Source organism: Vicia villosa, unplaced genomic scaffold, assembly GCF_029867415.1.
Source record: "Vicia villosa cultivar HV-30 ecotype Madison, WI unplaced genomic scaffold, Vvil1.0 ctg.002025F_1_1, whole genome shotgun sequence".
NCBI lineage: Eukaryota > Viridiplantae > Streptophyta > Magnoliopsida > Fabales > Fabaceae > Vicia > Vicia villosa.
The window spans coordinates 317,332-331,617 of NW_026705816.1; the positions used below are offsets into that span (position 1 = coordinate 317,332).

The following is a 14,286-nucleotide window of genomic DNA, read 5'->3' on the forward strand; positions in this document are numbered from 1 at the left end:
TTATTTTAAATTAAAATAAATTATAAGGGTTAAAAATGGATTTTAATTGAAATAATAAGGATAAAAAAGGAAGAAAAACTAATAAGCTATAAGACATAAGCTAAAACGCTATTTGAAATAGCGTCTGAAAAATAAGCTATAAGCTAGTAAAATAAGCTATAAGCTCGTGATGAAAAGACCGTTATCAAATGAGTCTAAATTATCATATGAGCTTATAAGACATAAGACATAAGCTATAAGCTCGAAAAGTTGTCTTACCAAACAGAGTTTAAGTTAACTTTTAGAAATCGAATATTACAAAACACATCTTAGCAACTTAATTGACACAATCACAAGAACTTTATAATATCCATTTTTATTTATTTTTTATTTTATTTTCGTAATTTAATATAAATTTAGATAAGTTTGTATAATAAAATTGATGAAAATAAAATAAAGTAATTAAATAAAAGTGAATAATATAAATTTCTTGTGATTGTGTCACTTGAAATGGTAAGGTGTGTTTGGTAATATTTCTTTTGACCAAAGTTAATGAAATAAAGTAAATGTTTATTTTATTTCTCATTTTATTTAAAAATTTACTGCATTTTTTGTTAGTTAAATGCTTTATTATTCTATAATTTCATTGATTTTTATTCAAAAGGAATTAGATATAATAGTATTCTAAATATCCATCCGAATGACACAGTCTTTTTGAACATAATAGTAACTAACCTAAATCAATCTACTAAAGTGCTACTTAAAATATCAAAATCTATAATTTTTCTAAATAAATTATCTTTCATCTTATCTAAGAAAGGAATTAAGATAAGCAAAATAATAAAATTTTCCTTACACATGATTTCAGATATCAAATTTCAGATATCACAATCTCAACAAATAAATGCTCCATTGCTTTTTAACTATATATATATATATTCTAAACATGGTGAATGGTCTTAACATACTTAGAAATTGAAACTGAACAAAGAGTTACCTAAAAAAATGAGAGGAAACATAATAACAATATTGTCAAAATTGTCATTGTTAGTAACAATGATAATGTCTACTATAATGGTAAAATCAGTTGCACTTGACTATGGTGATGCATTAACCAAAAGCATTTTATTTTTTGAATGCCAAAGGTCAGGATATTTGCCACCATCTCAACGTATGACATGGAGAAAAAACTCTGCACTCAAGGATGGATCTGATATTGGTGTAAGTAAATTATCAATGTTGTTACTTAGTTTTGTTTTATTTTTTTATTTATTTTGATTATCAACATGATTTTAGGTCTTTGACACTGTTTGTTTCCTAATAAAAGAAGTCGTTGATCGTGCAGACTGTTCAAAGTTTTATTTTATGAATAACAATGTTATGTTCTCTCTCTCTCTATATATATATATATATATATATATATATATATATATATATATATATATATATATATTTTTTTTTTAGTAAACAAGAGATATATTGATAGGAGAACTAAGGGTTCTCAATCCTGTTTACAAAAGAGCGGCACTAGACCGGAACACAAGAAGAAAGGCCGAAAGAAAAAAAAAACGAAGAAATTAACACCCAATTAAAATTATGACAAGAACCGCAATGGTTCCTTAACAAAATCATAATAAGAATAATTGGCGTGGGTAATTTCTCCACAAAAAGACCACCTCCAAACCAAGCATTTAATGCTCCAAACCAAGTCATCTAAATTCCAATCCTCCGACCTAAAACACATCCCATTTCGGCTCAACCAAATGGACCAAGTCGTGGCCAACCAAATGACATCTAATTTCTTTACACCTACTTTTTTTGATTTACAAAAAGAGTGCCAATCCATAAAATTTGACAAGCTCTCTTCCTCCCCTAAACCATGTTTTCCTATCCAAAAAGCTATATCCCTCCAAATACGCTTTACACAAGGGCAAGCAAAAAAAGAATGATCCCGGTTTTCCGGAACAATACGACAAAAGGAGCAAAGTAAATCATCGGGAAGGATAGGAATACCTCGAATAACCAAGAGATCTTTTGTTGGAAGTCTATTAGCTAGGATCCTCCACCCAAAAGCCTTAATCTTAAAAGGAACATCCGCTTTCCACACCAAAGATTTAGCCTCATAATATCTTCCACACGGGCCAAGAGGAGTCCGGTGCATAGCATAAGCTTCATAACAAGATGCTACCGAAAAGGAATCAACCCCTATACGGTCCCACGCCACCTCATCCTTAAACGCGCCCAACCCTCCAAACGCCTCCAACAAAGTGCACAAGGATCCCCATTCGGTCAAGACACGAGGAGAGTACATCCGGTTTTCCGGAATACCACATTTCCCCCATAACCACTTATCGTCCACCCAACCTCCCATCGCCGCCACCGAAACTCCCTTCAAGCAAGAAGCCTCAAAAAGATTTGGAAATTCTTCCTTCAAAACCAATCCGCCTAACCACCTCGCTTCCCAAAAGGGAGTATTAAACCCATTATGAACAAAGAACCTGCAAAAAGAAACAAACGGGTCAAAAAAAGAGTTTGCTCCCAACTTCATGATGTCTTTCCACCACACGGACTCCCCGCTCTTACTCCTCGGGGAGATAACTCCACCCATAACCTTCACCCCTAAATCACCATATCGCGCCTTAAGAATATTAAGACACAAAGAATCCTCCCCTTTAAGAATTTTCCACCTCCATTTACTTAAAAGAGCCAAATTAAAGTCCGCCACATTTTTTACTCCAATTCCTCCTTTCTCGAACGGTTGAGTTACCTCCCTCCAACTAATCCAATGTATGCACCTCCTACCTTCTCTTCCACCCCATAAAAAAGAGCTTTGAATCCGTGTGACCTCCTTTACTACCTTGCGAGGCATTTTATAAAAAGACATAGTGAACACGGTTAAAGAACTCAAAATAGATTTCAACAAAGTTATTCTACCACCAATGTTAAGGAACCGATTTTTCCACCCCGCCAACCGGTGCTTCAACTTGGAAATAAGCGGACCCCAAGTTTCATATTTCCTTGGGTTGAAGCCAACCGGAATCCCAAGGAAAAGGAAGTTGCTCTCTTCGATCTTGCAAGAAAGAACATAGGAAGCGGCTTCCAAGAATCCTTCATTGACATTTATCCCAATCAACTTACTTTTGTGGTAATTAATTCCCAAACCCGAAACCAACTCAAAGGCTTTTAGAACCGCTCTTATGGCCCACACATGTTTCCATGTACCTTTCCCCACCAAAAGAGTGTCATCCGCAAATTGGAGAACGTCCACGTCACACTTCCGATGAATTGAAAAGCTTTCAAAATCCCCCACTTCAATAGATTTCCTAATCAACCCCGTTAAAGCTTCCGCTACTATCACATAAAGAAACGGCGATAAAGGATCTCCTTGCCGCAATCCCTTGCCCACCTCATAATCCTTCGTTGGGCTTCCATTCACAAGAACCGACATATGGCTTTTGAACACAAGTTTTTCCATCCAACCACTCCATCTATCACCGAAACCCATCCTTCTAAGCATATACCTCAAAAAGTTCCAATTTACCTTGTCATAAGCCTTTTCAAAATCGACTTTAAAAAGTAAACAATCCGACCCTTCTTTCCTAGCATAATCCACCACTTCATTTGCCACAACAACACCATCCAACATATGACGCCCCGGAACAAAACCACTTTGACATTGAGAGATAATCTTCCCAAGGGTCCTCTTTAGTCTACCCGCCAATAGCTTAGCCATGATCTTGTACATGCTTCCAACCAAACAAATCGGTCGATAATCATCTAAAGAAATGGGGTTATTAGATTTTGGGATCAAAGTAATGAAAGAAGACGTTACCGCTTTTGAAAGACAACCACCATCATAGAAACTTTTGAAGAATCCCACAATATCTTCTTTAAGAAAATGCCAACACTTCTTGAAAAAAAGAAGGGAATATCCATCCGGCCCCGGGCTCTTCGATCCGCCACAACTCCATAAAGCTTCTTTTATCTCTTCTTCTAAGAAAGGTCTTTCGAGGAAAACCAAGTCGGAATCACTCACCTTTTGGAAAACTATTCCATCCAAGAGAGGTCTCACCTCCTCCTCCTCTTTAAATTTATCATTAAAGTGTCTAAACACTTCCCCCTTGACATCCTCCACCGTCTCCATCATTCCTTCGGGAGAAAGAATTGGACCTATATGATTTGTCCTCCTTCTTTCCTTGATCACCTTATGAAAAAAACCACTATTTGAGTCTCCCTCCTTCAACCAATTCAATCTAGACTTTTGCAAGAGCATATTCTCTTTAATTTGAATATCTCTCCAAAAACTACAAGAAGCCTCCCTCCTTTTATCTACGGTTTCTATAAATGAATCCGCATCGCCCCCCTCCAAAATCTCATCACAAAGATTAATGTTTTTCACATCATTCTCTATGTTCATATCAAGTCTCCCAAATATCACCTCATTCCACCACTTTAATTTAGTTTTAAGAATTTTCAACTTCTCCTTAAGCACAAAATCCCCTCTTCCCTCCACCTTTAAACAACTCCATTCCTTTTCAATAAACGGGAGAAAAGAATCCAAAGAAAACCATTCATTATTAAATCTAAATGGTTTAGGTCCCCAATTAACTTTGTCCTTCACCAACCAAATCGGACAATGATCCGAAATATCCCTCTCACCCGTTAATTGGCCCACCACTCCCCACCTATCCACCACCACGTCCGATATCAGGAAACGATCTAATCTACTCATAGTCTTGCCATCACCACTATACCACGTGAACTTCTTGCCCTTACACGGAACATCCACAAAAGAAGACTTATGAATAAACTCCGCAAAGAGATTCATCTCACTTTGATTTGCCGTAGACGTAGAACCCTTCCTTTCTCTCCTATTTTTTACCGCGTTAAAATCCCCTCCAACAACCCACTCCCCATCTTTGTGCCTCTCCTTCAAATTCCCCAAAACCTCCCACAACCTTTTCTTTTTGTTCGGAGAACACGAAGAATAAATATTAAAAACATAGTACCAATGATTCTCCCACCTCACCTTGATGCCAAGATAACCATCTCCTCTAAAGCTACACACCACCTCCACCGTGCCTTCCTTCCAAAGAATTAAGGTACCCCCCGAAGCTCCCAAAGCATTTGAGAAAGAATAGCCAACCTCATGGTCACACCAAAAACTCTTCGCAAAATAGTCCTTAAAATCTTTAATCTTCGTTTCTTGAATCAAAAAAATGTCCGCTTTCCCTTTTTTAATAATAGAATTCACCCTCCTTCTCTTTAAAGAATTTCCTCCTCCCCTTATATTCATAGAACCAATAATCATTTCGAACTTGTATTATACTCCTTCCTCTCTTCCCTTATGACTTTACCCACCTTCTCAAGATTTTCTATCCTACTCCTTAAATTGTCCCTTCCCTCCGCATCCACCACACCCAACGAAACAATTGCCGACAACAATTTCCTTCCCACATCACCCTCTAAATAATTCCATTGTCTATTGTTGCATCTTTGAATATCCGAGGCTTCCAAATGATTACCATAGTACACCGAATCTTCTTCACCGAACGAATGAATAGAATCCGACTTCGAATCAATCGGACACCCCGTTTTCACACCCTTCCCCTTCAGTTTATTACCGCCACTGCCCCTAACTCCCCTCTCCTTTTTCTGTTTGACCTCCTTCCCCTTATCCCTGCCTACCTCAATAATTTTTCTGAACCGGACCTTCTTAGGAGCCCCCAAGCCACTGTTATTTCCCTCTATGCAAACCACCTGCCCCTTACAATTTTCCATAGTTCCCTTAACCTCCTTCAATGCTTTATCGAAGGACCCCAGTTTATGAACACCGGAATCAGAGATAGAACAAGACACCGATACAGACTCAGGTACCATCGAAGGGTTAGAGACAGAATTACATAGCCCTTTATTCGCACAACTCGAAAGTTCTGCAGGAGTTTCGTCCCCCTTACCGTCCCCACCTATACTCTCAATAGAATCTCTCCTCTCTTCCAAGGTGCTATCGACCTGGACTAACAAAGGAGATAGACCCTGGGCGGAAGTAGCAGGAACAAAGATATCGTCATCAAAGACACAATCATCAGACCATTCATTCCCAGATTCCACAGAGTCAGACACAGATGAAAAAGATTTGCGGTTACCTGGAGAATTCCGAATTGAGCCGACCACGTCCTCCTTCAAGAAAAGTGTGAAATCCTTCCCATCAATCTGAACCAACAACGAGTGAGGCAACACATAATCAATCTGAACCCTTATCATGCATCTCGCTGTATCGAAATTTGTCCTCTCCGCCGTTGATTCATCCGTGCAGATGAAGCTGCCCATTGAGTTAGCTAATCCGACAAAAAAATTAGCATTCCAAACGTGAAGTGGGACCCCGTATATACTAACCCAAATAACTCTCCCTTCATCCCGGTCGAGTTCATTCCATCTCCTGATCTCAGAAAACCACTGCTTCCACCAAGTTTCGCCCTCCCCTATAAGATCCTCGATCACTCCTTCCTCCACTTCCTCTAAAAGACACAAATTTCTCCCCATCGGAGTCACTTTTACTTGAAAATACCCTTCCATTTCGAAGTGCGTTTGAATGTTGTATGTAGAACCTGGGATCACAACCACTCCCACATAAGCCCTTGCCAACCTGCTCCTCTCTTCAGGACTAGATTCGAAACTAAAAACCGGCAATCGAACATCCAGCCTTCTGTCTCCACCCCCCCCCCCCCGTTGACCACACTAGCATAAGATTTATTCACAAAGTTGCGCTCACCAGACTTCAGATCATCTCCCTTCCTTGCCATTTTTTCCGTCCCCTGGAAAGTAGTCTCTTTCCCCTGCCTCACACTCGAACGGTCAAACCTGGGTAGATTAGCGAATATCTTCTTCCCCAGAATCATCACATTGTCGCAGCGAACAGCCAACAACCTTCCATCCTCTACCTCTTCAAACCTCACAAACCCGAATTTCCTCCCAAATCGGTTCTTCCTCGGTGAAATTACCACTTCCACCACCTTCCCTATGCACGCGAATAGTTCAAAGAAGTGTTTCGCATTATAATCGTCAGGAAATCGAGAGAAATATATTGATGTTAACTGCGCCGCCTTGCTTCTGGACACACCGCCACCCCAAGGGAAAACGTCCCAACGAGGAACAAAACCCCTAAAATTTCTTCTCTTAACCACCTCCCATTCGCCGCCTTGCCTGCCTCCACCTGCGCCGCCTTGCCTGCCGCTGCCCGCGGCCATCGGAATCTGAACTGATGAAGTCGAAACCCTACCCCCTTTTAGAGAGAGGGCGGAGCACACATTTTAGAGAGATTTTTGTTATATATATATATATATATATATTGTAGACTTTTTACTTTCAACTTATAAGAGGATAAAAAAATACTGATATCACAACAACTTAGTTGACAACTAAAAAAATGTAAAATTTTATCTTATAATAATTTTTTTGTAGAATTTTTTTTTAAACTTTTTAAATTTGATTTTTAGCGGTCTCTTTTTTTCTTTGTTAAAAATTTAATTTGCAATGATTTGTTTTTCCAAAACAGGTGCGTATGGATGGTGGATACTATGATGCCGGTGACAATGTAAAGTTTCATTTTCCTATGGCATTTACAACAACCATGCTAGCTTGGAGTGTTATAGAATTTGGAGATCTCATGGGTCCAGATTTGCAACATGCATTGGACGCAATCCGGTGGGGAACTGATTATTTCCTAAAAGCAACAAAGGATCCAAATGTCGTTATAGCACAAATCGGAGATCCAAATAAAGATCACATTTGTTGGGAACGACCAGAAGACATGGACACTTCTAGAAAAACATATGTTGTCACTACTAGTAAGCCTGGCTCGGAGGTTTCGGCCGAGATTGCGGCAGCTCTTGCAGCATCATCCATTGCATTACGCAAAAATGATGGCAGATACTCTGAAGCTCTTCTTCTCAGGGCTAAACGGGTACCATGCATTTATATTTTTTATTTTTTTATAATGTCTTTTTCTAATACCTTCTTGTTGATTAATTAAATATCTATCAATGATATTAGGTGTTTGACTTTGCAAATAATCATCGTGGAAGTTATAATGATTCCATAGGTGATGGAGCATGCCCTTTCTACTGTGATTTCAATGGTTACATGGTATGATTTTCATGATTTTATAATTCATCATTTGGAAAATTTTATTTAAATAAGCAAGTTTTTAAAATTTTATACCGAATTAACCAACCTTCTTCCATAATTTTTAATATATCCATGTTTTAAAAAAAATGGATTAAAGAGGAGATAGAAATTGAATTAGCATGTCCTATATTTTTTTTAAAATTTTCCAACTATCTATGGTAAATAGTTTTCCAGATTTGCTTACGTATTTATCTGTAAACAGTTTTTTTAAAAATCCGCAAGTAATTCAGCAGGTAACATCCAATCAGTTGGTAAAATTAAAAAAAATAATTGGCATCGTCTTTTTAATTTTTTTTAATTATTTACCTCAAACATGGGTATATTCGAATTTATGGGGGAAGGTTGGTTAGCTTGAAATTAAAATTAAAAAAATTGGTTTTATATGTAAAATTTTTCATCATTTGTATGTAGATAAATAATATAAAACTTATTGTTTGTAATTTAGGATGAGCTGGTTTGGGGTGCTGCATGGTTGTATATGGCTTCTAATGATCAATTTTATTGGAACTTTGTAAAATCAAATATACAATCCTTAGGATCCTTCAGTGAATTTGGATGGGATTCAAAGCATGCTGGCATTAATGTGCTTATTTCTGAGGTTAGTGTCACTTCTCGTTATTAGTGTAACATTCCTCTACACAACTATTTTTATATTGTTTTGTATCATGTGATGTGATGCATGTAAGAATCAATTGTAATATGACATATGTCATGACATTTCTCAAATCTCATTTTTTAATATAAATTTTTGTAGCGCGTGATGAACGATCCGTCAAACCAAAATTCTTTCATTTCAAATGCAAACAATCTTATGTGCTCATTGTTGCCTAACTCACCGACCAAAGCGGTTACATATTCTAAAGGTAAGAGATGACACTTTCACTCAACTCCTTATGATTTTTATATTAGAATAAATACTTACCTTTATAGCTATCTTATAAGTTTAAATTACATAAATTAATTTTCCATGTTGGTTAGGTGGACTTCTATTCAAACCTGGATCAAGTAATATGCAACATGTAACATCATATTCATTTTTATTAATTGTTTATGCACGTTACATGCAAGTTAACCAAAAAATAGTCAATTGTGGTAATTTTGTTGTCAAACCAGCTGATCTCGTTAATCTTGCAAAAACTCAGGTAATTATTTATCAAGTATTTAGAATATAACTCCATTTCTTTTTTTATTACTGGTAAACATGCTATTTAAATTCTCTATTTTTTAAGGTGGACTATGTACTTGGAAAGAATCCTTTAGGAATGTCATACATGGTAGGATATGGACAAAAATTTCCTCAAAAATTACACCATAGAGCTTCAACAATGCCATCAATAGATGTACATCCAGAACATATAGAGTGTCATGATGGAGACAAGTATTTTGAATTACAATCACCCGATATCAATCAACTAACTGGTGCAATTGTTGGAGGACCAGCAGAGGATGATTCTTTTCAAGATTCACGTTATAATGTTTCTCAATCAGAGCCAGCTACATATATCAATGCTCCTTTTGTTGGAGTTTTGGCTTACTTCAAACAACGTAATTCAAAATATTAGTTTATGAGGATTTTATTCATGATTTTCATTTGAATTCTTATGAATAGCTTCCCACCATAATGAATTTAGTTTTTAATTTCCTATTTGTTTGTTTACTAGTTTCTTTGTTTTAGTACTTCAATAAATCCACAGACCTATGTATATAATATCTATGATAATATATAAAGGGAAAACATCATTATGGTTTACTTTCAATTCAATTTTACCCCTAAAAACTTCTTCTTTTTTTTTTTTTGGGTAGGTAGATGTGGCAACAATACTTTAGCCACGGTCAAAACTTTGTTTAGCCACAATTTTAACCGCTCTTAACCAACACTTTATTTTTAGTGATTCATAGTTAAAATATCAGATTATGTAAAAAAGAATACAAATATATAGGACTCTACTTTTTATAAAAAGTAGTAATATACCTGTGTGTCCGCACGGGTAAAAATTATTTAGTAATGTAAAATTATACTTCAAATTGAGAGTTATGTTTATGTATGTTTAGCTGCTTAGAATCTAATTGGTTGTGTCCCATGACACTTCATAAAGTATTTCATTCACATTTTCAACATTAAAGACAAGTGTAAATTAGTGATAACTTAAGACCTACTAAATGACAAATTATCTTGAGAGTAAGAATGATTCGGTTCATCAATCATATTACAATGAAAAGATTAGAATACATATTAATATTTAAAATATTTTATCATTAAAATGGTCAATTTTATGTATGTCTTTTTGTTTATATCTAACTGATTGTGCCTACTGTTACTTTATCAAATGCAAATTAACATTTATACATGTTTTGTTGCTTGGATCTAACTTGTTGTGTCCCATAACATTAAAGACAAGTGCAAAGTTATAATGAGAAAGATGTAATATGATTTTAAGATAGATATTGTAAAAATCATAACAAAGCTAAATAATAATTTTATGCAGTAATGAATATATATTGAATTGTCATTCATTTGTGTATTTATATAGAATTGTTACTTAACATAAAATAGGTATCGTGTTGATAGTGCCCCCTAATAAAAATAGAAATTTTGACATTTGAAATTAAAAATTTTGTATCTGAAATAAAAACAATGGTTAATTAAAATAAAATATGTATTTTGCTGATAATGTCCTGTAAAAAAAAATTGGCATTTAAAAATAAGAATTTTGTGTCTTAAATAAAGACAATTTTTAATTAAAATAAAAAAAGGTGTTTTGATCATAATGACCCGTCATTAAAGTAAAAATTTTGACATTTGAAAAATATTGTTTTTTAATAATTATGAATAATTTTTTAATAATCATAAAATAATTGATAGAAATTCGGGTAATTGGGAGCAAGAGTTTAATTGGATTCTTGGAGAAAGTGGAAAGAAAGGCATCAAGGCAAGAGTCATAGTCAGCGCGTTCACTGAAACTGTTCATAACAGCTGGAGATTCCGTAATGATAGTATCTTTGGAGAAGCCATGGATAAACAAAGAGTGGTAAATAACATCATTGATTGTGTGATTTACCACTGCTGGGAAAAGAGTAAATGTAGGCATTACATAAGTAGATTGATGATGGAATAGGATCCTGTTATGTGTTTGCTCTAGTAGTTTGGCTGTAGTGGGATCTGTTATAGATCACTTGTGCTCCCTTGATTTTGGATAGTAAATAAAATTATTTCTTGATCCAAAAAAAAATAATCATAAAATAATTATGTTTTCAATTGAGTAAATTTTTACGTATTTATCTTTGTTTTTTTAAAAAAATTCAATTTATTAATTTATTTATATTTTAAAAAATAAAAAAAGAAAAAGAAAATTGAGGAATAAAAAATTAAAATGAAAATTGTGAAGTGTGTAAGGTGTTTAATTAAGAGAGTGAAAGATATAAATAATTTAATTTGTAAAAGGAGGGAAAATATAATTTGAAATGATAAAGTGATTTTGTATTGCCATGTGTCAACACTTTACTAATATACCCTTTTTGCTTTGTAAATTTTAAAAGAGCAAAGGTCATTTTTAGTAGAGTGGTGACATCTTCTAATAATAACTAGATAGTAGAAATCAAATTCAACCTCTACCATAATAAAATCTACTCTCTCTATGATCATTATTACAAATAAATATTCTATATTTTATTACAAGAAAAGTACGTTGTAGCTTCAAAAATTTAGCATCGACTCTGATTTCAATCAGGGTCTGTCGTGACTTTTTAGAGGCCTCGGACTAATAATAAAAATGAATCCTTATAATAAATTGAACAACTTACTTTAATTTAAAATTTGATCATATAATAATTTAAATCTAATAATTTAATTCACAATTCATTTAATAAAAAATATTAATTAGAAATAATATAAAATTTGCCAAAGTATTAATATTATAATAGAATAAAATTAAATAATATATATTTCTACATAAATATAATAATAGATCAAACCACTTATAAAAATGTAATATATTTTATCACAAAAAAATAATAAAATGAGTATATAATAAATATTTAAATAGTGAACTATAAAATATTAGTATATTTAAAATATATATATTTACAAAAAATTATTAAAAAATAAAACATTTAATTTTAAAATACGGTGATAATTACACCGTTAAATCTTCCGCACATGGGAATGGTGGAATCAAAATGCTGCTTTTTTCTATTAAAGAAAATGCTACTTAATTATAAAACTGTTATATGTTTTCAAGTCTTTTAATTCCAGAATGTATTTAACAAGCATCGTTGGCGTAGTGGTATTTAGATCCTGAGGTGCAGCTTTTCAATTCCTCTATTCCGTTTACATAATTACATTGTATCTTTTACTTTTGCCAGTTTTTGAAAAGAAAAAAAAACATTTCACACTTGCGTCACATTAAGGAGTCGAACAGCACGACCTTATGGCAAAATTGGAACTTGAGAAAGCACTGCGATGATGTTACAATGCCATAAAAGCATATCATCCAAATAATATAAAACATAGGAAATTTCCTTATCCACCTCCCTATTTTTTTTGGTGATCTCCCGCGAAATTCCGCAACTGTCCCTTTACTTCGGAAATGCATTTCTGAAGTACAAAAAAAAAGGTGTTTTCGGAGATGCATCTCAGAAAACATCTTTTTTTTCAAAATTTTTCTTACTTTGGAAATGCATTTCTGAAAACACCATTTCGGAAATTTCCGAAATACTGCGCGTTTTGCAATTTAAACAAAACAACCCTTACCCCCAAATCATTTACCCTAAACCAATTTCAAACTCAACCTCTCTGAGATTTTCTACAAACCAACTTCCAAGACTACATCAAAGACTTCATCTACTTGTTCTACTACATTCAAAAGCATCTCAATCACCTTCAATTTGTAAGTTTCTAAAGCTTTAGATCTATAATTGAAATGCATGTTGGGGTTGTTAGAAATTAGAAAAATGATATAGGGGTAGGTTGTTAGTAGTCTTTAGGGTTGTTTAGAAGCATAAAAACTGGTTTTAAAGTGTTTTGGGATCTGCCATGAAACCTGCAGAAATGGTATTCGCAGGGGTGTTTCGGAAGTTCATTTTCGAAAACACCTCCCTCACCAGTTTCAGAAATGAACTTCCGAAATGTGTCCAGAAGTGTTTTTTTTAATTGTTTCGCATTCTTATGGATTTCAATTGTTTCAGGAATATGGCAGGCAACCCAACACGTATCAGACAGGGGAGAGAGACACGGACAGCGTCGGCTAGACGCGAGCGTGCGGCGTAGCTTGCAATCGACGCGGGGACGGGGTGGAGTACGAGCACCCGTACAGACAGATGAGCCTGGTTCCTCGTCTGGATCAAGGAGTCGGCTGGCTCGAGCATCTTCTTCCCGTCAGGAGGAGGTACGGGAGGAGGAGGAGGTTGTTAGAACAAGAAATGTTCTGATCAATATTCTTAGTTTTGATGATAACATTATATATGAATTTTGTATAAGAGAATGTGGTACTCTAATTATTCACGTTTTCCATTTCAGGAAAAGTCTAAAAGAGTATGCACAAAATCAACGTTCAGAAGCTCTGACCCAGAAGATCTGGATTGCTTCATAAGAACATGGTATGACAAACATCAGAAGATGGTCTTGCAGAATTCAGAACATGATTTGGAAAGCATCAGAAGATGGCAGTCAGAAGCAAAGCTCTGAAGATCTGATGGTATCACGCTCCAAAGCACTTCCAAGTTTGTTGACAGAAGTTGCATCTGCACCAAAGTTGAAGACTCTGATATTCAAACGTTCATTCTACATGATCTAAATCCATAAGCAAGTACAAGATGAAAAGGCTATAACGTCAAATCTCTGACTGACAAAAAAGAACGTTAGAAGCTACAAAAGGCAAAGTCAGAAAAAGCAGTTGAAGCATGGCTCGGGGTAGTTGACAAAAGAGTGAAACATTAAATGCAACAGTGTACTATTCACGCTGTCATACCCTAATTTTTGACCCCCCCTGAGATGACATGTCTTCAGGATTTTCATCAAGTCAAAGTAAGTACCCAGGGCAGTCTGGCATTCAATCGAGGGTGTTCAAAGACAAGAAAACTCAGGCAAAGGATCAATCAATAGAGGGATTAGTCTCTAATACA

The 14,286-nt window shown here is 35.0% G+C and overlaps 1 protein-coding gene across 1 annotated transcript; it reads left to right on the plus strand.

Annotated features, from left to right (window-relative positions):
• Window positions 1-959: 959 nt before the first annotated feature.
• Window positions 960-9,874, plus strand: LOC131637544 (endoglucanase 8-like). Its single transcript, XM_058908143.1, has 7 exons — window positions 960-1,200; window positions 7,535-7,942; window positions 8,032-8,124; window positions 8,612-8,764; window positions 8,921-9,029; window positions 9,145-9,308; window positions 9,396-9,874. Exons 1-7 carry the CDS (start codon window positions 985-987, stop codon window positions 9,726-9,728), a joined length of 1,476 nt encoding a protein of 491 aa, XP_058764126.1. The 5' UTR covers window positions 960-984; the 3' UTR covers window positions 9,729-9,874.
• Window positions 9,875-14,286: the final 4,412 nt, after the last annotated feature.